We start from the raw sequence: 24,284 nt of genomic DNA, 5'->3' as shown, positions 1-24,284 counted from the left end.
TTTCTATACAAACCTTATATGCCCCCAGAGCATAACTTACAACCTGTGGGGAGGGAAGGGGTTTTTATCACCTTGTAATTCCGGGTCTAATTTCCGGATATTTCAATTATGGTGAATAAAATGGATATTTTAAATTTTGTAAGTTTTGTAATATTTTTATTTTGTACTGAATTTCATTTTTTCTCAGGAATATTTTTGGCCCAACTTTTTTTTCTCAGTTTGGATACATCTTTTATTGATGTTTTCTTTAGCTGTTTTACTTTATATTCGGGGTACATTATTTTTTCTGTGATTAATGACATTTGGCTTTTTTTTGCGCTGAATATATGCTTCTCCAGACAATCTTCTACCCCTGCTATTAAGTTCCTTTCATACTCATTGTATACGCTATTTTTGTGATTTACCGAACGTGAAGTTTGACCCAACTCTGGCTGAAAAGCACAATCTTTGCCAATATATCATCCTTAATACGTAAACGTGTCCGAGCCATCTCAACCTTTTTTTCATATAACTCTTGTTTTTACATTTTTTATCTGTATTTTTATGCGTATTTCATGTAGCTCGTATTTCTTATTTTTTCCTTATAATTTCAGAAAGAGGAATTGACTCATGTTTTCGTACAAATTATTGTCTTTCTGGCGGTCTGTCAACTGGCATCTAAGACTAATTAATATATAGTTGTTACTATAGACTCATTAAATTTTTTCTTTTCATTACTATTTACGTGTTTTCAAGTATTTTGTTTTTATCTGCAAGGAACCACACAATGGTTTAGACAATCTCAGTTCCAAAATTATTGAAAGATGTGTCTGAGAACCCTAATAAATAGGGTTGAAATCTTTCTGTCATAAGGTGCCCAAGCGGTGGTCATCCTTGAGGCAAAAAAGTATCCATGAAACATACATAGTCTCGCACCACTGTGTTAGTATCAGGCTCTTACTGACTCAGCGGACGTCTTTTGTTGTGATGAGTAATTTTTTTTTCTATTTTTTTTTAGTTATCATGTTTATTTCTGGAAATTGTTGAAAAGAGAAGAGCTCTCCTACTAATTTGACTTATTTATTTGTAAAAGTGTCTTTATTCGAACAATATTACTAAATATACTATAAATAGTACCTGATCTGGCTACGTTCACACTAAAATGTGATCAAGGGTATAAAAAAATTTTTGGTTGAAAAATAAGCAAGAGAGTTAACTACGTTTTTGGTCGAACTTAAAGGATTTGGCGTCTGAACTTGACTTGACTTATGTCTCCTGCCGTGCGTGGCACAGCGCAGAGAGTGATGTCAGGTTCCTTCAGCTGGTATGATCAGCAGCTATCGCTGGTGTGTTGTGGACATTGATGTTTGCCAGCTTCAAGTATTTTAAAAGACTGTCGGATCATCGGTGTTTCGGTCTTCCGTGGGGTTGTTTCCAGCCGGCTTCTGCGGGGTTAAAGTCCAGCACGATTTTGCAGAGTGTGCTCCGCAATCTGGGTGGAAAATAGAGTCTGCTGCGTTGTCTGTAGTAACTTCTTGTTGCTGGCGAAGTCGAGCCATCTCAGGCCTTGTATCCTCCTTAGGCTTTTCGTCTGGAATGCGTCTACGGTCTTGAGAGCTGTGATTGTGGCCGGCCAGGTTTCTGTTCCATAAGGAATTACAGACCTAACCAGGGCGTTCAAGATTCGCAGCTTCGTGCTTCGACTTATACTTGGTTTCCGCCATAGGTGACGAATTAATCTCCCCATGGCAGCAGATGCCTTTGCTATTCAAGCTTGTAGTTCAGGGAGAAGGGAGCCGTCGGCAGCAATGACAGAGCCCAAGTACGTGAACTGCTGGACCAAGTCGACAGTTGTTTTTGGTCCAAGCCACATGAGGGTTGGCGATGCCAGAGGATGGATCAGCGACCATAATTTTGTTTTTGTCCCAGTTGACCTGTAGTCCTACTTTCATAGCTTCTTCTTGTAGGATGTGAAGTGCTTCCACCAGTTGATCCATGGATTCCGCCATGAGCGCCAGGTCGTCGGCAAAGTCAGTGTCCGAGAGGATACGATCGCTAAATTTAAGTCCAAATCCAAGCCTTGAGGTCGTCTTCGCCATGATGATGACGTTGAACATTTTGAGTGCAACGGCACAACCTTGCTGAACCCCTGTATAAATTTGGAAGCACGGGCTTCGTCGGCTGTTTACTTCGTCACAGCTTTCTTGTTCGTGAAGGAGTGCCTCAAGGAGTCTACGGTATTTATCTGGCAGGCCGATGAACTTCAAGATGATCCACGGGGCATCCAGGTTGACTGAATCGAAAGCAGCTCGGAAGTCAACAAAGGTGATGAATGTTTTCTGTCGAAACTGGTTTTCTCGACTACTTGACAGACTGTGAATATTTTATCTACAGTCGATCGCTCTGACATAAAACCGGCTAGTTCTGGTCTTCGGATTCGGTGGATAATGTTTCGGCAACGATCCAGAAGCACCATTGAGAAGAGTTCGCCAGGTACTGAGAGAAGGGTTATTCCCCGGTAATTTGCACAGTCACTTCGCCTGCCTTTCCTCTTCCATAAGGGGATGATGATTCCTCTTCGCCAGTCTTCCGGAATGACCTCCGTTTCCCAAACAACAGAAAAGAGAGTCTGCAGAAGAAAGAGTATGGCTGGGCCCGCATATTTCAGCAGCTCTGAACTTCAGAAGCCTTATTGTTCTTCAGCCTATTTACCACGCTTCTTATTTCTGAAGTGTTAAATGGATCAGTGGGAAGATCGCCGACTTCAATGGCTGGGCTGGGAGACTGACGGAGTATTTCATCGGCTACTACAGGGGGAGTAGTTCTATTTAGGTGTGAGGAGAAATGTTTCTTCCAGCGATCGAAACACGAGCTTGCATCCGAAAAAAGAGTCCCGTCTCTTGAAACGACGGGTCCAACTGTAGGAGCCTTGCTGTCAGTGAGATCTCGAAGATGCTTGAACAGACTGCCTATGTCTTTCTTCCTTGTCACTTTCTTGATTTCGTCAGCTTTTTTTTGACGAACTTCTCTTGGTCACGGTGTATGAGCTTGTTGCGGATGCCATTTAGCTTCCTGTAGGACACCATGTCACCATGGAGTCCATCCTTCCGCCTGAGTTCTATGACATGTGAACGACATGATCATGTCTTTTGAAATCCAAGCTTTCTTGGAGCGCCTCCTTTTTCCTAGGACTAGTTGCGCGGCTTCATGCGTTTGAGTCTTGAAGTACTTCCAGGCATCTTTGCTGTTCGTGAGAGTGTGAAGTAGCTCGAATCGGTTCGGTACCTGGACGGCGTACTTTCGCCTGGCGTCTAACTCCTTCAGTTTCAAGACATCAATAAGTCTTGGCCTCGTTTCTGACCACTGGGCTTTCAGGCGAAGCTGAACTTCAGTGCAGAAAAGTTTGTGGTCAGCATTTCCAAGTTCGACTGATCCATACATTTTGCAATTCTTCAGCGACGACCTCTAGCGCTTCGAGATGATAACAAGGTCGATCATTTTTTTCGTGCTATCATCGTTGCTGTACAATGTATATTGGTGAATGGTTTTGTGCTGGAAGTACGTGTTTGCAACAACAAGGTCATGAGATCTGCAAAGCTCAAGTAGGCGCAGTCCATTGTCTTCAAGGGGATCGGGCTTAACGCGTCCTATGGTGCCTCTCCATATGCCTGTGTCGTCTATTACTGTGGCATTGAAGTCCCCAAGCGAAACACAAATGTTGTAGGGGGATACGCTTGCGAGTGTTCTGGAGAGCTTGGCATAAAATTCTGTTTTGGCGTCATCATCGGAATTGTTCGTCGGAGCATGACACACTAGTACTGTCTGTTTGCCATGTTTGTGCTGGGAACGTGCTTTCATAAGTCTGTCTGAAATAGCTACGTGGAACAACAGGTACTTTCCTGCTAGGCTGTTTAGCACAAGGCCGACACCGTTTCTTCTTGTGCAGACCAGAACAATTGAGTGGTTATCGCCTGTTCGTTCTTCACCAATGTTGATCAGACGGGTCTCGGTCAGCCCTGCAATAGCTATCTTATTCTTGTGTAGTTCTCTTGATAAAAGGTCTTTTGCTGCTGCCGTGTTCAGGGTTAAAACATCCCAGGTGGCTATTCTAGTCCCCTTTGGTCAATAAGGTTAAATCCGTAGGTCTTTCTCACATCGTCAGCACGTCCGTTGACGTGCGGTGGTCGTGATCTTAAAATAGAGTCCGTATCCGAGGCTGATTTATCACTTTGCGTAATTGTTTCCAGGTAGAGGGTCGCTAGCCCAACCGACCACAGGCCTGAGGTTTACTAACCACTGGGGTGGGCTCCATCCACCCAATGAGGTTCGAGCCGCCCTATACGGCACGGTCAGTTTTAACGGAGGTGGTGAGTCCTCCTATCTAGCGGGATGTGGCTACTTACTGGTCACCAATTCCAAGACCCAGATGTATGAACGGCTTATGTATTTTTTGTTATTCCTGCAACATCTGTACCGTTAAAATTTAGTGAAATAACAATTTTGAAGCCAGGATCCTGTCTATAAATGGTAGTTTTGCATTATATTTCCTTAAGTTCAATTCTTTAATTCATTTTGATCAATATTTTTTCAGTATCATGCCCTGTATGCAATGTCTTTTGTTTTCTTTATATCCGGAACCATTATATTCTGCTCAAAAAAGACGTCGAGGCACAATGACGGCCATCCTTTAAGAGGAACTTGCAGGTAATATGTGTATTCATATTCATCATGTTTTAGAATAGCCTCTGTCCAAGGGTACAATGCTGTGGTACTACGGTGGGTTGATGATCAGCTTGGTAGAACGGGGCACGGGGTTCGATTTCAGCAAAAACAAGGTTTGACGACAGACTTACTACCTGTTCCTCTAAAAACGAACCAGCAACTGAAGCGCCGATTTTTGCTTTTATGAGTGGTCAATGACTCTAGGATATTCAACCTTTATATTCAAGGATATCCACAGGGAAGTGCTAAAAGGGATACAGACACTCCCTACTTCCTTAAAAAAAACCCGAATTGCAAAAGTCATGTATATTTTTGTCATTTTGAAAAAAAATTGATGCTTTCCAGAACCCCCCCCCCCCCCCCTGAAAAATTGTTGGAAGATATGTATAAATTTTTTTACTTCTACTATTTAATATGATTTTGAGATATCACTGCCTTTCCATTTCTAACTAAAACGAAATAAGTTTTACCATTTTTTTTATAATGTAATCTTATTTTGATTTTACTCTTACTCCTAGATTATTCCTCAATAATGAATATTTTTCATTTGTCACGTAATTTATCAAACTCTTGTTAAATTTCAGAGTTCTTTATGACTAAAATGCCACAAACTAGAGGTTTATTTTCACCAAATTTCCACAAATTTACAGACTAGTGAAAATAACCCACTAATCATTTAAAAGAGAAATATTACGTTTATTAAAATATAAGAAAATATTACTGTTTAGTCGGCATCATTTCTTTTGCGACAAAAATAAATTTGTTTTTTCTAAATGACTTCCACAAGTAATCAACCCACAAGTAATGTTGAATTTGCACTTTTGCAGTCTAAGTTTTGTTTTCAGTCGTTAATCTAATAACTGCTTCTACTAACAAGTCACTTCAGCACTAAACCACCTGAGGCCAGCACATCTGCGTATGCTCTCCTTCCCTCCCGATCTATTCAAAGCTTTCCTTTTTACACCCTCCCAAGAAGTTCCGGTCTCCTTTAAATCATTTCTAAGGACCATTTTTCAACCCATTTGGGGACGACCTGTTTTTCGTTGGTCCCTATATGTTTGTCCAAAAAGGACGATCGTTGGCAATATATCGTCCTTCGTCTGCAGAACGTTTCCTACTCATCTCAGTCTAAGTTTTGTTTTCAGTCGTTAATCTAATAACTACTTCTACTAACAAGTCACTTCAGCACTAAACCACCTGAGGCCAGCACATCTGCGTATGCTCTCCTTCCCTCCCGATCTATTCAAAGCTTTCGTTTTTACACCTTCCCAAGAAGTTCCGGTCTCCTTTAAATCATTTCTGATGACCATTTCTCAACCCATTTGGGGACGACCTGTTTTTCGTTGTTTGTCCAAAAAGGACGATCGTTGGCAATATATCGTCCTTCGTCTTCAGAACGTTTCCTACTCATCTCATCCTCTCTTGTACAACTTACCGTTTGAAACACGGTCATTAAGAGGGGTACCCAGAAGAACCTATAGAAAATTCCTCTGTCTTTCGAAGCGTCCACTTTTCAGAACCATACTTAACTGCTGTCATCACTGTAGCTTCCTACATTCTAGTCTTGGTTTTCAGTCTATTCTTTGAAACTTTACTCAATTACAAACAAACACCTGGATATGAGCTATTCTACTATTAACATCTTCACTGTATGCATCATCTTTGCTGATAATATTACCTAGGTAAGTGAAGTTATCCACTTGATTGATCTTCTCCTTAACCAACATCCCCTCTTCACATTCATTTATTCCAGTATAAGTGACTTCGTCTTCTTAGTTTTAATTTTCAAATCTGTTCATGCAACCTAAAATTTCAAAACCTCCAAAATCATTCGTTTTGCTAACATTTTCATGCAGGACACGCATAATGTAAGTCTCGGAGAGTTTTACTTTCCCACTTGATTTCGTGCTCTCCCCTAGTCTTTTCTGTGTTCATGAGGACAAAGTCCATCGAAAAAATCCATATAAATGTGGATATAGAGAAGCCCTACTTAACTTCTGATTGGATGAAACCTTAGTATCTCGATGAAACCAGATACTAGCCTTGTTTCCTACCTTAACAAAAGGAATGTTATCCACACACATGGCACTAATCACTTTAATGTATTTCTATAGTATACCATACAAGGATAGGACCTTCGCTGTAGCTCTTCTATCGGCTGAATCTACTTGTTCATAATCTATAAAACTGAGGGCTAAAGGGGTCGGGTGACTCAGGCACTTTCTAATTATTAATCTGAGAAAGACAATTTATTCGGCGCATCCTCTCCATTTTCTAAAACCACACTGTTTTTCTCTTAAAAATTTATCCACAATGTCTCTAAGAGTAAAAAAATATCATCATACTAAGTTATTTGCTCCCTAAAGAAACCAATCTAATGCCTATAATTACCACACTCACTCTTATCGCCTTTCTCGTAGAGGGGTTTAGTTAAAGCTTTTGGAAAATCACTAGCTTCCCTTTTTTCAAAAATAAGATTCGTAATTCTCAGTAATTTATCTCTAACTTCACAACCGCCATATTTAAAAATCCCATTTATCGCACTATCAGCCCCTGGAGTAGTATTGTTACTACTCCACTTTGTTATTTATATGAATAAACCCATCTTTCCCTCTCTCTCTATTATTTTTCAATTCTTTTAGCACCGTCTCAATCCTTCCTCGTAAAATAATTCTTTCTGCTCTTCCAGAGCGTCAGAACTTTTACATTCTTTCTGTATCATTTCCTTAAACTTTGCCATGGTTTAGCGCATTCTCAAAATGTTCTGTCCAACTCTATCTAACTCTTTACTCATCACTAACCGAGGCCCCTCTCCTATCTTTAAGTGAGTCAAGTCCAGGGAATGTGATAAGTTTAACAATTATTTAGTTTTCTAGTTTTAATTATGGTCGTTTTTTTTACCTTATAGTATAGTGAGCTAAATATTTGCTAAAGTGACCTGTGTCATATTTTTCCTGCTCGTAAAGATTATGTAAAGAAAATACAACTTAGTTCAGAAAAACTCAAATCATCCGAAGAAATATTTACACACAATAATCAATGTGTCTTTTTATCTCTCCTTCTCCCCTCATTTTCTGTTTCTCCCCCTCCCCTCCTCATCTTTTTGCTCCACCTCTATTTCTTCCTCCTGCTTTCTTTCTCTCTCTCTTTCTCTTCTTCTCCCAGTCTTCCCCTTTCTCTTCTCATATACATTTTTTTTCTTTCAACAGAATTTAATTCTATATGAAAGTCGTTTAAAATAAAACGTATTTCTAGAAAGATCTAATTGTGGAAAAAAAAGGTGTACATTAAAAAATTAAACTATTGTGCCACACACTTTCCTTATTTTGAGATTCTTGCTTATCTTCTTTTAAATGTTTTCTTTTTGGCTCGGGGCTATATCCCTCTTCTATCCTCCGACATGGCCATCAATCTGATGAAAATGTTCCGTGCATTCTGTTTGAATTTCTGTCTTTACAGATAATTCCAAGATCTTCAAGTAATATCTTCCATTAAACATATTCAGTAATTTTCAAACATATTTTTTGGCACAATAAAAATAAGACGATATTTATTCCTTTGATTGATGTCAGCCACAATAGTTGTTCTGCAGATCACCCCTTAGAAGTAAAAGGACCTTCATTTTGTGCCACAATAGTTGCCTCACTATTAGCCACAATAGTTGTTCTGCGGATCACCCCTTAGAAGTAAAAGGACCTTCATTTTGTGCCACAATAGTTGCCTCACTATTAGCCACAATAGTTGCCTCACTATTAGCCACAACATAGCCACAATAGTTGTTCTGCAGATCACCCCTTAGAAGTAAAAGGACCTTCATTTGTACCACAATAGTTGCCTTACTATTAGCCACAATATAGCCACAATAGTTGTTCTGCAGATCACCCCTTAGAAGTAAAAGGACCTTCATTTTGTCTGTATGCCTCGATGACAAAAAAAGCTGCAAAGAACCCTGTGTGGTTAAGCAATATCACAAAGACAAAAAATTGAACTTGTGGAACTACACTTTCTCTAATTCTCATTTTGAAAGGCCTTTCTTTACTTTTTTGTGCTATTTTCTATTGGTTAACAGTTGTTATGTAACCGCGTCCGAAACCATTAGCTAAAATCATACCTTCCTTCTTCTGAAATAGTTGTGGGCAGGTCAAGTCATGGCTAATTGTAGAAAAAGCCAAGATTGATAGTCCACTTAAGTGGGCATCAAGTCATAGTTGATTTTACCCCCTTCGTGCAACTCAGATCACCCTGAGAAGTAAAAGGACCTTCATTTCGTCTGTATGCCTCGATGCCAAAAAAAGCTGCAAAGGATCCTCTGTGGTTGAGCGTTACCACAAAGACAAAAAATTGAACTTTGGAACTACACTTTCACTAATTCTCATTTTGAAAGGTCTTTCTTTACTTTTTTTGTGCTATTTTCTATTGGTTTACAGTTGTTATGTAACCGCGTCCGAAACCATTAGCCAAAAGCATACCTTCCTAGTTTTGAAAATTAATTTTCTTGTTGGACACAATTTTTTCGTTGCAACACAAATTTAAAAACTGACAGCGTGCAACTGCGAAATAGCATCAGCCTCTTGCTGCCAGGGCTAGATGCATTAGGGGAAAGGAATCATTTAGACCCAAATAAGTTGGTATTTCTTGAATAACACTCATAAAGTCACCATTGTTCTTCAATTTGTCAAAACGTATCTTATGTTCATTTTTATTGTGCGTCTAACGTAGCCCCAATTGCCCGTCTTTTCAACATGTGTACAGTTTCAACAAGCCTACTGCCTACTATGATGTTCAACAACTGTAACATAGAAAGTTAAGATTAGTTCCATCTGACTATCCTAACTGGAACAATATATACGCTGAAGGACTTTAAAGACTAATGTTCAAACATTCTGAAAAAGAATAAAGGCAACCCATCATCATTGTTTAATTTTCTTTTTATGTTGACAATAGAAGATTTTCAATTATTAAGCTATGTACACAACTCTATATTCTGCTTCCACTTACTCTACTACCTCTACTACTTCTACTCTTATATTCTACCTCTACAACTCTACTTCTATATTCTACATATACGCTGTACACAACTCTATATTCTAATATTCAATTATGTTTTTCAATTTTTGGGTACTACAAGCTAGAGTTCGTTCATTGCTAGGTTTTAACACTGCAATCATGATGCCATGACCATTTTTCTTTTCTTTTTTTTTTTACTTGAAACTTTTCTTCAAAAGATGTTTCTAAATTCTATGGGTGCTATGGTAAATGTAGTGTCTTTCAATCTACAACTATACTTCACCATGATTAGATTCTAGTCCCACGTGTACTCAAAGTGTAGCCCTAATTGTGCGTCTAATATAGCCCCAAGCTGTTGTATGTTTTAATCTATGTTCGATTGTCTTTTTCTTTAATTTGTGAATAATTTTCTGGTCCTTATATTTTTCTTTTCGCTTTATTTTCTAGTTTTTGTAATTCTGCTTACTCAGTCCTGTTTTTGCATGCTGCAGAAGTGATGATACAAGGTAATGTTAAAATTTTTGTTTGCTCTATATAATATAAGCAATAATAGAAAACATTATTTTGTGAAGAATGTTGTAAAAAAGAAAATTATCGTCTTATACTATATAAGACGGTGTTTAAAATGAAACTCGTTCTTAAATTACTCTAGTGGGTACTTATTCAACCGTTTGATTTGTGAATCATTTTGTATTTTAGCTAACCAATCAGAAGGCTTCGTGTTTTTTTTCTGACGGTGATAGTTTCGGTGGTCAAAAATGCCGCTATCTTTCTTTTCTTCTTTATAAGCTCCCTTCTTTATCTTTCTATTTTGTTATAAAACGAAATCAATTTGGTTTGGAGAGTGTTATTTTCTTCCTTTTTCTGCGGAATTGTTATTTCAAACTTCTAAGTTAATCCAAACTAATTTGCTTGAGGTGCTGTAATCTCTAACCTTGTTCCTAGACAAGCTCAACAAGCCTACTGCCTACTATTATATAGCAAGCCCACTATTATATGCAAGGTATAAGAATAATGAAAAAAAAAATAAAGCACACTAAATAGAGCTCGGTGATTTTTAGTGCTTGATTGATCTGAGTGACTGATTCTACTAATAATTAAATAAAAAAAAAACAAGTTTTTTCTAAATGAAAGTAAGAAGCAACATTAAAACTTAAAACGAACAGAAATTACTCCGTATATGAAAGAGGCTTTTCCTCCTCAACGCCCCGCTCTTTACGCTAAAGTTTGACTCTTTCTCTTAACTCTACTTTTTAAAACAGTAAAACACTTTAGCGTAAAGAGCGGGGCGTTGAGGAGGAAAAGCCTTTCATATACGGAGTAATTTCTGTTCGTTTTAAGTTTTAATGTTGCTCCTTACTTTCATTTAAAAAAAACTTTTTTTTATTTAATTTCTGGACGTTTTTGAATTAATGCCTATTTTGATCTTGGCTCTCCGCAAATAAATAATGAAAACGGAATTTGTATATTAATTTTTTTTGGCTAAATGGCTTTCTCATAGTTTTAATTGGAAGATTTTGAGAAAAAAGGAGCAAGGGAGGAGGCCTAGTTGCCCTCCAAATTTTTGATTATTTAAAAAGGCAACTAGAACGTTTAATTTTTTACAAACTTTTTCATTAGTGAAAAATATACGTAACTTACGAATTACCTTACGTAACGAACTTCTGTATTCGTATGTTTTCATTGCGTATATGAGGGGTTTCACCACTCGTCGCTACCTCACTCTTTACACTAAAGCTTAAATTTTGTCCCAATTCCTTAAGAATGACATCCGAATCACAAAGGCTATAGAATAAATAGTTGAAATTACTAAAAATACTTTTGCGTAAAGGGTGAGGTATTACGAGGAGGTGAACCCCTCATATGCGTAATATTTTTTGTTCGCTTTAAGTTTTAGTGCTGCTCCTTACTTTCACTAGAAAAAAACTTTTCATATTTATTTTTTCATTGTTTTTTTCAGATAATGCTAGAAAATCCTGCGCCCCCTTCATTGAAATTCTCTTCCCCCATGAGAAGTTCCTGCATGGAAATATCCTCCCCCACTCTCCCCCTAAACCAAAAAAATCCCCCTGAAAACGTCTGTACACTTCCCAATAGCCATTACTAAATGTAAACATAGGTCAAAGTTTGTAATTTGCAGCCCCTCCCACGGGGACTGCGGGGGAGTAAGGCGTGCTAAAAGACATAGTTATTAGGCTATTCGACTATGGTGAATAAAATGGCTGTCTCAGAATTTTGATCCGGTGACTTTGGGGAAAAAATGAACGTGGGAGGGGGCCTAGATGTCCTCCAATTTTTTGGTCACTTAAAAAGGGCACTAGAACTTCTAATTTCCGTTAGAATGAGCCCTCTCGTGACATTCTAAGACCACTGAGTCGATACGATCATCCCTGGGAAAAAAACAACAAATAAACACAAACAAATAATCCGTGATCTGTCTTCTGGCAAAAAATGCGCAATTCCACATTTTTGTAGATAGGAGCTTGAAACTCCTTCAATAAGTTTTTCTGTTACCCTGAATCTGATGGCGTGATTATCGTTAAGATTGTATGACTTTTAGGGGGTGTTTCCCCCTATTTTCTAAAATAAGGCAAATTTTCTCAGGCTCGTAACTTTTGATGGGTAAGACTAATCATGATGAAACTTATATATTTAAAATCAGCATTAAAATGCAATTCTTATGATGTACCTATTGGTATCAAAATTCAATTTTTTAGAGTTTCGCGTACTATTGAGCCGGGTCACTCCTGTTTGATTTCCTAAGCGAAGATTGAGCAACGTGCTTTAATTTGAATGATGTTAATAATATTTTGCTTAGATTTTTTTCAACAATAATAACTTGATGTTTAATAATTCTATATGTAATCCTGGCAGGTACGCAGGGGGGGGGGCCTTTGGTCCCGGGCCCCCCAATATTTTGTGAAATGTTTAATTTCCCCATGGTTTCTTGGGATTTCTGGCAAAAGTAGGACATTTATTAAGAATCTAGATACATGTGTGAAGCCTTTTTTTTGGGGGGGGGGGGAGATTTTACAGCATGCAATTATCCGGTCAAGTCACTGCCCAATTATTAACCCATTTTCTGTCTGACGTTTTACCCTCTTTGAAGTAATTAGCGATTGTACTGTTATTTTTTTTTTGTAAAGAGAGTTTGCTTTCAACAGCAAAATAGAATTATCCCTGATATTAGGGCGTTTATCCCCCCTTTTCAGGATAAAGTACAGCTTTTAATGGATCAATTTTGGAAACTACCATTTTTTATTAAAATCGACGTTTTCGCAATAGAAGAACTACCCCCCATAGCACCCATATTGCACTGTTAACCCTAAAATTTCCCTTTCAGTGGGATATAATAGATTAATCCCTGGTTCTAAATCGCTATGAACATAACCTGAGCCTAAAATGTACCTTTGAGGCTTCAGTCTTCTTCCCCCCATCCGCTACAATACTGCAGATTAAAGTTAATCTGTATTTCCCGATATACATGCTTTTTGCATTTATTTAGTGACTAAATAAAAAAGTGCTACTTTATATCTGCTGTTTCGAAGGTTTTGGCCCCCCCCCCCTACCCCGAAAAAAAAATTCCTGCGTACATGCCTGATCTTATCTATTTCAATATTTATTTCATTTATATTACATAGTCTAGAGAAAGTCTGACGGTTGAGTAAAGTTATGTTAAAAACTCTTTCATTTCTCTTGAAGATTACTAAAAGATAATTGTTTAGACAATAAATTTTTTATACTTTAACTGGTATAAATTTCATTCTTTTTTTTTACTTCTATTGGTGACAGACAATTAAGTACCACTTTGTGGACTAGTTTCATTGGTAAAGACGGATATTTAAAGAAGGGAAAAAAACATCCATTTTTATGGCACATGGTATCTACCAAGTGACATATAGCGATCGCAAATTCTGTCGGTCTGTCGGTCTGTCTGTCCCGGTTTTGCTACTTTAGGCACTTCCAGGTAAGCTAGGACGATGAAATTTGGCAGGCGTATCAGGAACCAGACCAGATTAAATTAGAAATTGTCGTTTCGCCGATTCGACCATCTGGGGAGGGGGAGTTGGTTGACGGTTAAATCGGAAAATTAGAAAAAATAAGGTATTTTTAACTTACTAACGGGCGATCGGATCTTGGAAGGATATCGTGTTTTCAGAGCTCTTATTTTAAATCCCGACCGGATCCGGTGACATTGGGGGGAGCTGGGGAGGGGGAACCTAAAATCTTGGAAAACGCTTAGAGTGGAGGGATCGGGATGAAGTGGATGAGTGGAGGGATCGAGATGACAAGTCCTAGATACGTGATTGATATGACCGGGACGGATTCGCTCTCTTTGGGGGAGTTGGGGGGTGGGAAGGTTAATTCTAAAAAATTAGAAAAAATGAGGTATTTTTAACTTACGAAGGAGTGATCGGATCTAAATGAAATTTCATGTTCAGATCGTAACTCAGATCTCTTATTTTAAATTTCGACCGGATCCAGTGTCATTGGGGGGGGGGACCGGAAATCTTGGAAAACACTCAAAGCAGAGAGATCAGGATGAAACTTGGTGGGAAGAATAAGCACAAGTCCAAGATATGTTACGGAAATAACCGGACCGGATCCGCTCTCTTTGGGGGAGTTAGGAGGTGGGGTTAAGCGCTTTGGTGAGTTTGGTGCTTCTGGACGTGCTTGGAGGATGAAAATTGGTAGGCGTGTCAGGGAGCTGCACGAATTGACTTGGTAAAGTCGTTTCCCCCGATTTGACCATCTGGGGGGCTGAAGGGAGAGGAAAAATTAGAAAAATTGAGGTATTTTTAACTTACGAGTGGGTGATCGGATCTCAATGAATTTTGATATTTAGAAGGACCTCGTGACTCAGAGCTCTTATTTTAAATCCTGACCGGCATTAAGCTTCTGATTTTCTTTTCACACCAATCTATTGATTCTTAGAATTTTTCCAGAGCTCATACCATATGATCTCTTGGCTCTTGGCTCTTCCGACCTCGTCACAAGTGCCATATGAGCTCTTGTTGTTTTGTTGGAACTATGTATGCTTTATCCGTTTTTAATATTTCTCAATGACTTTCCATCTAATATGATTTGGTTAATGTTGACTTGATCTCAGACCATTGGTGTCTTTAATTTAATTTTTTGAAGTTGTTATTAAAAATATCATTAAACATATTTTTGTGTAATATATATTAGTATATATTTTATATATGTTTTATATAAAATACATTTTATATAATTATATGTTTTACATTTATATACTATATATTTTATATAATATATATTAATACATACTGTTACTAAATATATAATTAGAAATATTAAAGCATGAAACTTTGCAAGTTTTCTATATAAAATCGATCCATCGCTTCCGCTTTTTTGCCTTCTAGACTCCCAAAATCATCTGGAGTCGATCCTTGTTTTGGAAATAAATCATCCTGGTCCTTAAGCTTCTGTGTTTGTTTTTCAGGTGAAGCTTAATTTCTGTTAAAAATGAATGTAAAGAAAAAAAAAACATTATTCTGTGTGTCTACTATGTGCATTCTCAGTATTTTCGTATAACAGGGTTTAATTAACATGTAGTCAATTAACGTAATTTTTACCATCTAATTGCATCTAATTAACATAATGTCATACAATACAAATTCTAAACAATGTTGAGTTGGTGTTTGAGTATTGCTATTTCGAAGTATTTTTGGCTTTTATTGAAAATAAGGATTAGTCTTCAATTTCGCCACCATCACCAAAAATTCCGAAGTATCTATTTTAAAATGTTGTGTAACTGAACCCATGCAACTCAACCCCATTTTATTGAACCCTTGTTCAACTGAACTCCCGTGCAACTTCACCCATTTAAGTGAACCCTCGTTCAGCTGAACCCCTGTGCAAATCAACCCCATTTAACTGAACCATCGTTCAAAGAAAGAGAAAACAAGAGCTAAGAGCTCATATGGCACTTGTGACGAGGTCGGAAGAGCCGAGAGCTCATATGGTACGAGGTCGGAAGAGCCAAGAGCTCATTTGGACGAGGTCGGAAGAGCCAAGAGCCAAGAGCTCATTTGGCACTTGTGAGAAGGTCAGAACCTAAAGTTAAACTTTATAGCACAAGATCCTTCTAAATATCAAATTTCATTAAGATCTGGTCACCCTTTCGTAAGTTACAAATACCTCAATTTTCAAAATTACCTCCCCCCTCCCAATTCCACCAAAGAGAGCAGATCCGGTCCAGTTATGTCAGTCACGTATCTTAGACAGGTTTCTATTCTTCCCATCCAGTTTCATCCTGATCTCACCGCTTTAAGTATTTTCTAAGATTTCCGGTCCCCCCAACTGCCCCCCCCCCCCCAATTACGTTTGATCCGGTTGAGATTTAAAATAAGATATCAGAGTTACGAGGTCCTTCTAAATATGAAGTTTCATGAAGATCCGATCACTCCTTCGTAAGTTAAAAATACGTTATTTTTCTTATTTTTCAGAATTACCCCCCCCCCCCCCCCCGCAATTGAGCGGATCCGTTCCAATTATGTAAATTACGTATGCAAGACTTTTGCTTATTTTTCCAACCAAGTTTCATCCCAATCCTTCCAATCTAAGGGTTTCCCATCATTTTAGGTCTCCCCACCCCAAACTTCCCCCAATGTCACCAGATCCGGTCAGGATTTAAAATAAGAGCTTTGAGCCACGATATCCTTCTAAAAATCAAATTTCATGGAGATCCAATCACCCATTCGTAAGTTAAAAATACCTCATTTTTTCTAATTTTCAGAATTAACCCCCCCCCCCCCAACTACCAAAAAGAGAGCGGATCCGTTCCGTTTATGTCAATCATCTATCTAGGACTTGTGTTTATTTTTCCCACCATGTTTCATCCCGATCCCTCCACTCTAAGTGTTTTCCAAGTTTTAGGTTTCCCCCTCCCAACTCCCCGCCCCCATCACCAGATCCGGTCGGGATTTAAAATAAGAGCTCTAAGACACGATATCCTTCTAAACATCAAATTTCATTGAGATCCGATCACCCGTTCGTAAGTTGAAAATACCTCATTTTTCTAATTTTTAAGACTTACTCCCCCCCTCCCAACTACCCCAAAGAGAGCAAAAGTTCCGATTATGTCAATCATGTATCTGGGACTTGCGCTTATTTTTTCCATCAAGTTTCATCCCGATCCCTCTACTCTAAGTGTTTTCCAAGATTTTAGGTTTCCGCCCTCCAACTCCCCCCAATGTCACCAGACCCAGTCGGGATTTAAAATAAGAGCTCTGAGACACAATATCATTCCAAACATCAAATTTCATTAAGATCCAATCACCCGCTCATAAGTTAAAAATACTTCATTTTTTCTATTTTTCCGAATTAACCGGCCCCTTCTCCCCCCCCCAGATGGTCAAATCGGGAAAACGACTATTTCTAATTTCATCTGGTCCGGTCCCTGATACGCTTGCCAAATTTCATCGTCCTAGCTTACCTGGAAGTGCCTAAAGTAGCAAAACCGGGACTTTAGGTTTTCCCCCTCCAACTCCCCCCAATGTCATCAGATCCGGTCGGGATTAAAAATAAGAGCTCTAAGACACAATATCATTCCAAACATCAAATTTCATTAAGATCCAAATACCCGCTGATAAGTTAAAAATACTTCATTTTTTCTATTTTTTGCGAATTAACCGGGCCCCCCACTCCCCCCCAGATGGTCAAATCGGGAAAACGACTATTTCTAATTTAATCTGGTCCGGTCCCTGATACGCTTGCCAATTTCATCGTCCTAGCTTACCTGGAAGTGCCTAAAGTAGCAAAACCGGGACCGACAGACCGACAGACAGACCGACAGACCGACAGAATTGGCGACTGCTATATGTCACTTGGTTAATACCAAGTGCCATAAAAAATCTGTCAAGCAGTTTTTCTGAATTTTCAAGGATTTACTTTTTATTGTATTTTAAATTACTTTTTATTGTATTTCAATAGTAAAATTTTGTGTAACTTAACCCGTGCAACTCAATCCCGTTTAATTGAACCCTCGTTCAGCTGAACCCCCATGCAACTCAACCCCATTTAACTGAACCGTCGTTCAAAGAAAGAGAAAAAAAATCTGTCAAGCAGTTTTTCTGAATTTTCAAGGATTTACTTTTTATTGTATTTTAAATTACTTTTTATTGTATTTCAATAGTAAAATTTTGTGTAACTTAACCCGTGCAACTCAACCCCGTTTAATTGAACCCTCGTTCAGCTGAACCCCCATGCAAATCAACCTCATTTAAGTGAACCCTTGTTTAGCTGAATCCCCGTACAACTCAACCCCATTTAACTGAACCGTCGTTCAAAGAAAAAAAAAATCTGTCAAGCATTTTTTCTGAATTCTCAAGAATTTATTTTGTAATTAATTTTATTGTTCAGATGAAAACAAATAACATCTATCATTAACGAATCAGCTTTGTATTTGAATGGTTTATTCTTTTCAATAGGTAGTTTTTTTTCTTCAAAAACTTGTGTTATTCTTTTCCACTTGCAAAGGGACTGGGAATGGGAGAATTCAATAGGGGAACTTGAATACCATGCGAGAGGAAAATTCACCTTTCTTCGTGATAAGATTTTTAAGTTTTATACGTGAAACAAGTTTTTATGGCACTTGGTATTAACCAAGTGACATATAGCAATCGCAAATTCTGTCGGTCTGTCTGTCGGTCCCGGTTTTGCTACTTTAGGCACTTTCAGGTAAGCTAGGACGATTAAATTTGGCAAGCGTATCAGGGACCGGATCAGATTAAATTAGAAATAGTCGTTTTCCCGATTTGACCATCTGGGGGGGGAGTGGGGGGTCGGTTAATACGGAAAGAATAGAAAAAATGAAGTATTTTTAACTTATGAGTTGGTGATGGGATCTTAATGAAATTTGATGTTTGGAATGATATTGTGTCTCAGAGCTCTTATTTTAAATCCCGATCGGATCTGATGACATTGGGGGGAGTTGGAGGGGGAAACCTAAAATCTTGGAAAACACTTAGAATGGAGAGATCGGAATGAAACTTGATGGGAAAAATAAACACAAGTCCTAGATACATGATTGACACAAACGGAACGAATCCGCTCTCTTTGGGCTAGGTGGGGGGGGGGGGGGTAATTCTGAAAAATTAGAAAAAATGAGGTATTTTTAGCTTACGAACGGGTGATCGGATCTCAATAAAATTTGATGTTTAGAAGGATATTGTGTCTTAGAGCTCTTATTTTAAATCCCGACCAGATCTGGTGACATTGGGGGGGGGGGAGTTGGGAGGGGGAAACCTAAAACTTGGAAAACACTTAGAGTGGAGGGATCGGGGATGAAACTTGGTGGAAAAAATAAACACAAGTCCTAGATACATGATTGACACAAAGGAACGGATCCGCTCTCTTTGGGCTAGTTGGGGGGGGGGGGGAGTTATTTCTGAAAAATTAGAAAAAATGAGGTATTTTTAACTTACGAACGGGTGATCGAATCTCAATGAAATTTGATATTCAGAAGGATGTCGTGTCTCAGAGCTCTTATTTTAAATCCTGACCGGATCTGGTGACATTGGGGGGAGTTGGGAGGGGGAAACATAAAACTTGGAAAACACTTAGATTGGAGGGATCGGGATGAAACTTGGTGGGGAAAATAAGCAGAAGTCTTACATACGTGATTTACATAATTGGAACGGATCGGCTCTATTGGGGGGGGGGGTAATTATGAAAAACAAGAAAAAAATGACGTAATTTAACTTACGAAGGAGTGATCGGAGCTTCATGAAACTTCATATTTAGAAGGACCTCGTAACTCAGATCTCTTATTTTAAATGTCAACCGGATCAAGCGTAATTGGGGGGGGGGGCAGTTGGGGGGACCGGAAACCTTAGAAAATACTTAAAGTGGTGAGATCAGGATGAAACTGGATGGAAGAATAGAAACCTGTCTAAGATACGTGATTGACATAACCGGACCGGATCTGCTCTCTTTGGTGGAATTGGGGGGGGGGTAATTTTGAAAATTGTGGTATTTGTAACTTACGAAAGGGTGACCAGATCTTAATGAAATTTGATATTTAGAAGGATCTTGTGCTTTAAAGTTCTAATTTTAAATTCCTAATTTTAAGATCCTGTGACATTGGGGGGAGTTGGAGGGGGAAACTGGAATTCTTGGAAAACGTGAAAACTGGGGTATTTTTATCTTACGAAAAGATGATCGGATCTTAATGAAATTTGATTTTTAGAAGGAATTCATGTCTTAGAGCTCTTATTTCAAATCCCGACCAGATCTTTTGACATTGGTGGGAGTTGGAGGGGGAAATCTTGGAAACACACTTGGAGTGGAGGAATCGGGAAGAAGCTTGGTGGATAGAATAAACAAATGTCCTTGATACGTGATTGACAGAATCGTACTGGATTCGCTCTCTTTGGGGGAGTTGGGAGGAGGGTTTCAGTGATTTGGCGTTTTGGTGCTTCTGGAAGTGCTAGGACGATGAAAATTGGTAGGCGTGTCAGGGAGCTGCACAATTTGACTTGATAAAGTCGTTTTCCCAGATTCGACCATCTGGGGGGCTAAAGGGAGAGGACAAATTAGAAAAAAATTAGGTATTTATAACTTACGAGTTGGTGATCGGATCTTAATGAATTTTGATATTTAGAAGGACATCGTGACTCAGAGCTCTTATTTTAATTCCTGACCGGCATTAAGCCTCTTATTTTCCTTTTTAAATCAATCTATTGATTCATAGAATTTTGTTAGAGCTCATACCATATGATCTCTTGGCTCTTAGCTCTTCTCGCCTCGTCACAAGTGCCATATGAGCTCTTAGCTCTTGTTGATAAAATAGAATTGTTTTTATTTAATGGCTACTCTTTCCAGAAAAAAAGATGTTTATAAAACAATTCTTTCTTCATAACAAGTAAAAAAAATGTGCCAACTAGATTTTCCAGGCGCTTCCACTTTCATTCACTTATCCCAACTGTTCTGTATCTTAATTTCATTTGCTTCTCCTTCATAAAAAGGCATCTGGAATCCTAAATGGTCTCCTTTCTAATTCCAAAAAGTTAGTTTTGTAGCACCTTACGGTAAAACTGCTATATCTTGTTTGTTTTTGTTTTTTTCTTACCATTTTTTAGCATGAATTTCGAACTACAGTTTTTCTTCTTTTTTTCTTAACTTTTTTTTGAGCACATCGACAAAAAATCACAACAAATACGAAATTTGATTGACTTTTGGGAAATTCCAAGTTCTCAAGCTGTCTGTTCCCAGCCGATTGGTATCAATACGACTCTTCCTGCTTGCTCTTGCTCTCTTCTGCGCAAAATAACGGTACAATAAACGAAACACAAAAATCTGTGTTTGTTTATTGTTCCCACCAATAAATTACTTCGTATTTTAAACGTTCGCGATAACAATCACCATCTATATTTTCATGTCGTCTTTAAAAGTTTTGGATGCTTTTCTTCGTTTACCATTTTTTTTTTCAAAATGCCAGATTTTCTTCTGGAGAGAGTACCCGCTAAATATGAACCAATAGATTTACAATAGTTTTTTAACGAGTGATGATGCTATTGAGGGGGGGGGGAGCTAGTTACAAGTATTCTGCTTGCTGAAGCTAGACTTGACGATCTTCACAGCACTCGCGTTTACTTGTTATTGCATATAAAAACTTTTTCAACTGAAAATAAGGAGCACCATTAAAGCTAAAAACAAACAGAAAACATTCTATATAGGAAGGGACCACCCCTTTCTCAACCCGTTCTCTTCACGCTAAGCTTTCATAGCTCATTTAAGAATACATCTCATTTAAATTCAATTTTTTGCGTTTGAGGAGTATTTCTTAAAGAATTGTGACAAAAAGTTAAACTGTAGCGTAAAGAACGAGGGTTGAGGAAGGAGCATTCCTCCTCATATACGGAATAATCTCTGTTCGTTTCTTGCAGCTGAAACACGACATAAGTTCAACCAAATCTTCTGCCATTTCCTCCTTTTTTCTGTTTTTTGCTGATTTTCCATTTTTCCTATTTCTGGTCTTTTAAGTTTTATTGTTGCTTCTTACTTCCGCTTCCAACTTGTCTTCTTATTTAGTTTTTGACCGTTTGTCAAATCATGCCAAGAATTACCTGCCCTCTCCCTCTGTACAATTTCTTTGGAAAATTCTCTCTCGGAAAATCCCCCGCAGAGCATACCCGCAAAAAAATTCTGCATGCTTCCCAGTAATAAATACTGTATGTGAACATTAGGAAAATTGTGTAACTTACAGTCCTTTCCCCAGGGACTATGGCAGGTCTTGTCATCCTCGAAGGCATAGTTATTGAATCTTTCAACAATGTTCAACAAAATTACTATCAAAATTTCGATCAGACAACTTTGGGGGAAAAGGGTACAGGAGGGGGCTAGTTGCTCTTTAATCTTTTTGGTCACTTCAAAAAGGCACTATGATTTCCAATTTTTCTTCAAATGAGTCCTTTCCTTATCATCTAGGCAAAAACCACTGGAAAAAAAAATGCTGAACGCGAATCCATGAGCTTTCTCTTTGCAAAAAAAAACAAAACAAACAAAAAACACAAAATTCCATATTTATGGAGATAGAAGCTTGAAAACTACATTATGGTTCTCTGATAAGCTGGTGCGCTTTTTAAGGGCTCGTGCCTTTTTAAGGGTAACATTGAACCTAATGAACTCATAAATTTTGGACTGGCGTAAAAACCCAGTTCTTTTGATGTATCTATTGTTATAAAAATTCTGTTCTTAAAAGTTTTGGTTACTATTGAGGCGAGTCGCTCCTTACTTATTTTTTCTTTTTTGCCACAAATCATAAGATTTTGAAACTTTGGAAGAAGTCAATCATTATCTTGAAAAGTCAACGCTCTTCCTGGGAGGTCTGCTTCTATCAACAGCTTGAAATCTTCCTTAAATCCCAATTTCCTCGTGGTCTTAACAAGCATTGAGGAGATTTTTGTTGCCTTTGTATTCAAACAGGAGATGCTGAAAGGTCTCGACTGTTGATTCGCATTGGTGATAGAAATGGTTTAGGTATTAGCTCGACAAGTGTTCTTCCCTGTGGAAAATCATGAGTTGACTCTTGAGGATAATTTCTTAAACCACAATGGCCTGCCATGACATAAAGAAAGAAAACGATCAAAAATGGGGTCAAAAAAGGCCAAATGAAAATACTGAAGAAAACACACAATGCAAATATTTTGAGAGAAGAACCGCCCCTCTTCTTCAGCACGAACAAAATAATATCATCAAGGAAAAAGTAAAAACCAAAAAACGAAGGTAGAAAGTACAACAAAACCAATTAAAAACCAATGCAAAAAACCGCCGAAAAATTAAAGATAAATAAAATTCAACAAAAGATCAAAAATTATAAGAATTAAAATAAAATACCTAACAACAATAAAGTGAGTTATTCACCAATATCCGCTTAGAAGATTAATCTTAAAAAGATTAAGAATGGACTCTTAATCTTCAGAAACACCAAATTATCCTGTGGTCCTTGAAAATGAGTTTCAACGGTCTGTAGTGTAGTAAATTGCAATTTCTAAGTCTTAGTGTATCCTTAAGGGTAGTAGATACTAAGTTTTGGCTGGTTCGAGCCAAACAACAAACCTGTAGACGTGTTGGGAGACCAGTTCTATTCCCTCTTTGACAAGGGCTAATATCAGTTCTCGAAAACGGACATCTTTTCTGTGACTTCAAGTTGAATTTTCTTAATTGTTTTTAAAGATGATTGGGAGTTTTAGAAAACAAATGTCTTTTTCCTGGCTGGAAGGTTTGTGTGGACTATCTTCAGAGCCTTGTATATTGCAGCTATCTCCGCCGTGAGAATAGAGGAACCGTCGGGGAGCAGTTTCGAGATGTGGAGGTTTAGCTGGGGGCTGACTGCGGCAGCAGCTGCTTTATCTGCTTCTATAGAGCCATCAGTATAAATTTCCTGGAAGATCATGGAACTTTGTCGGTCTAAACTTTTGGAATTTCTCTCAAGTTATTGCCGGAGAGATATTTTGTTCTCTTCAGCAATTAGTTGGAGGACATTTGGGAATAAAAGTATCCCGTGCCCCAATTCTTCCTGAAGATTGATGGCACCCTTTTCCAAATGTTTAACTAATGCAGGGAGTGTTTTCAGCCATATGCCTGATTTTTTGTGAAGTAATTTAACTCTGATATCAGGGCTCTGTTCAAATATCGAAGAAATTTCTTCTAGTTGGCGAATTTTAGAGTGGTGTTGACACCCCCTCTGAGTAGTGTTGAAGTCCTAAAGCAATTATATTTTGAATTCCTAAACTGAACTCTGAAAATTGAATTCCTAAAGAAATACATTTTGAAGGGTCTCTAGCTTTGCTGGATTGGTTTTACTACAATCGCTGTATACTATCTGTCCATAATCAATTTTTGAACTGATGCGCCTTTACTAAAACTGATGCGCTTTTACTGCCCAGGAGAAGGAAGGAAGTCGTCTAAAGATTGATCTTCTTCTCACGCAAGACCGCTTTACATCTTTGACTTGAAATCGTTTCTCAGAAAAATTTATAGAAAGGCTTTCTGAGAAAGGGTTTTCGTAGATTAGTCTCCAACTCTTCAGTTGAGTGTCCACATTCCCA

General features: G+C 38.2%; 1 protein-coding gene across 2 annotated transcripts in view; it reads left to right on the top strand.

Moving 5' to 3' along the window:
- The window catches only part of LOC136043913 (solute carrier family 35 member F2-like), a 53,138-nt gene that overhangs the window by 17,725 nt on the left and 11,129 nt on the right, over nt 1-24,284 (top strand). For both annotated transcript variants that reach the window (XM_065728957.1, XM_065728958.1), the window contains exons 7-8: nt 4,571-4,683; nt 10,200-10,214. In XM_065728957.1, coding sequence (XP_065585029.1) covers nt 4,571-4,683; nt 10,200-10,214 — 128 coding nt within the window. The remainder of the gene's footprint in view (nt 1-4,570; nt 4,684-10,199; nt 10,215-24,284) is intronic.

This window comes from Artemia franciscana, chromosome 2, assembly GCF_032884065.1.
Source record: "Artemia franciscana chromosome 2, ASM3288406v1, whole genome shotgun sequence".
In the NCBI taxonomy this organism is placed as follows: domain Eukaryota; kingdom Metazoa; phylum Arthropoda; class Branchiopoda; order Anostraca; family Artemiidae; genus Artemia; species Artemia franciscana.
This window is presented reverse-complemented; position numbering and strand designations above follow the sequence as displayed.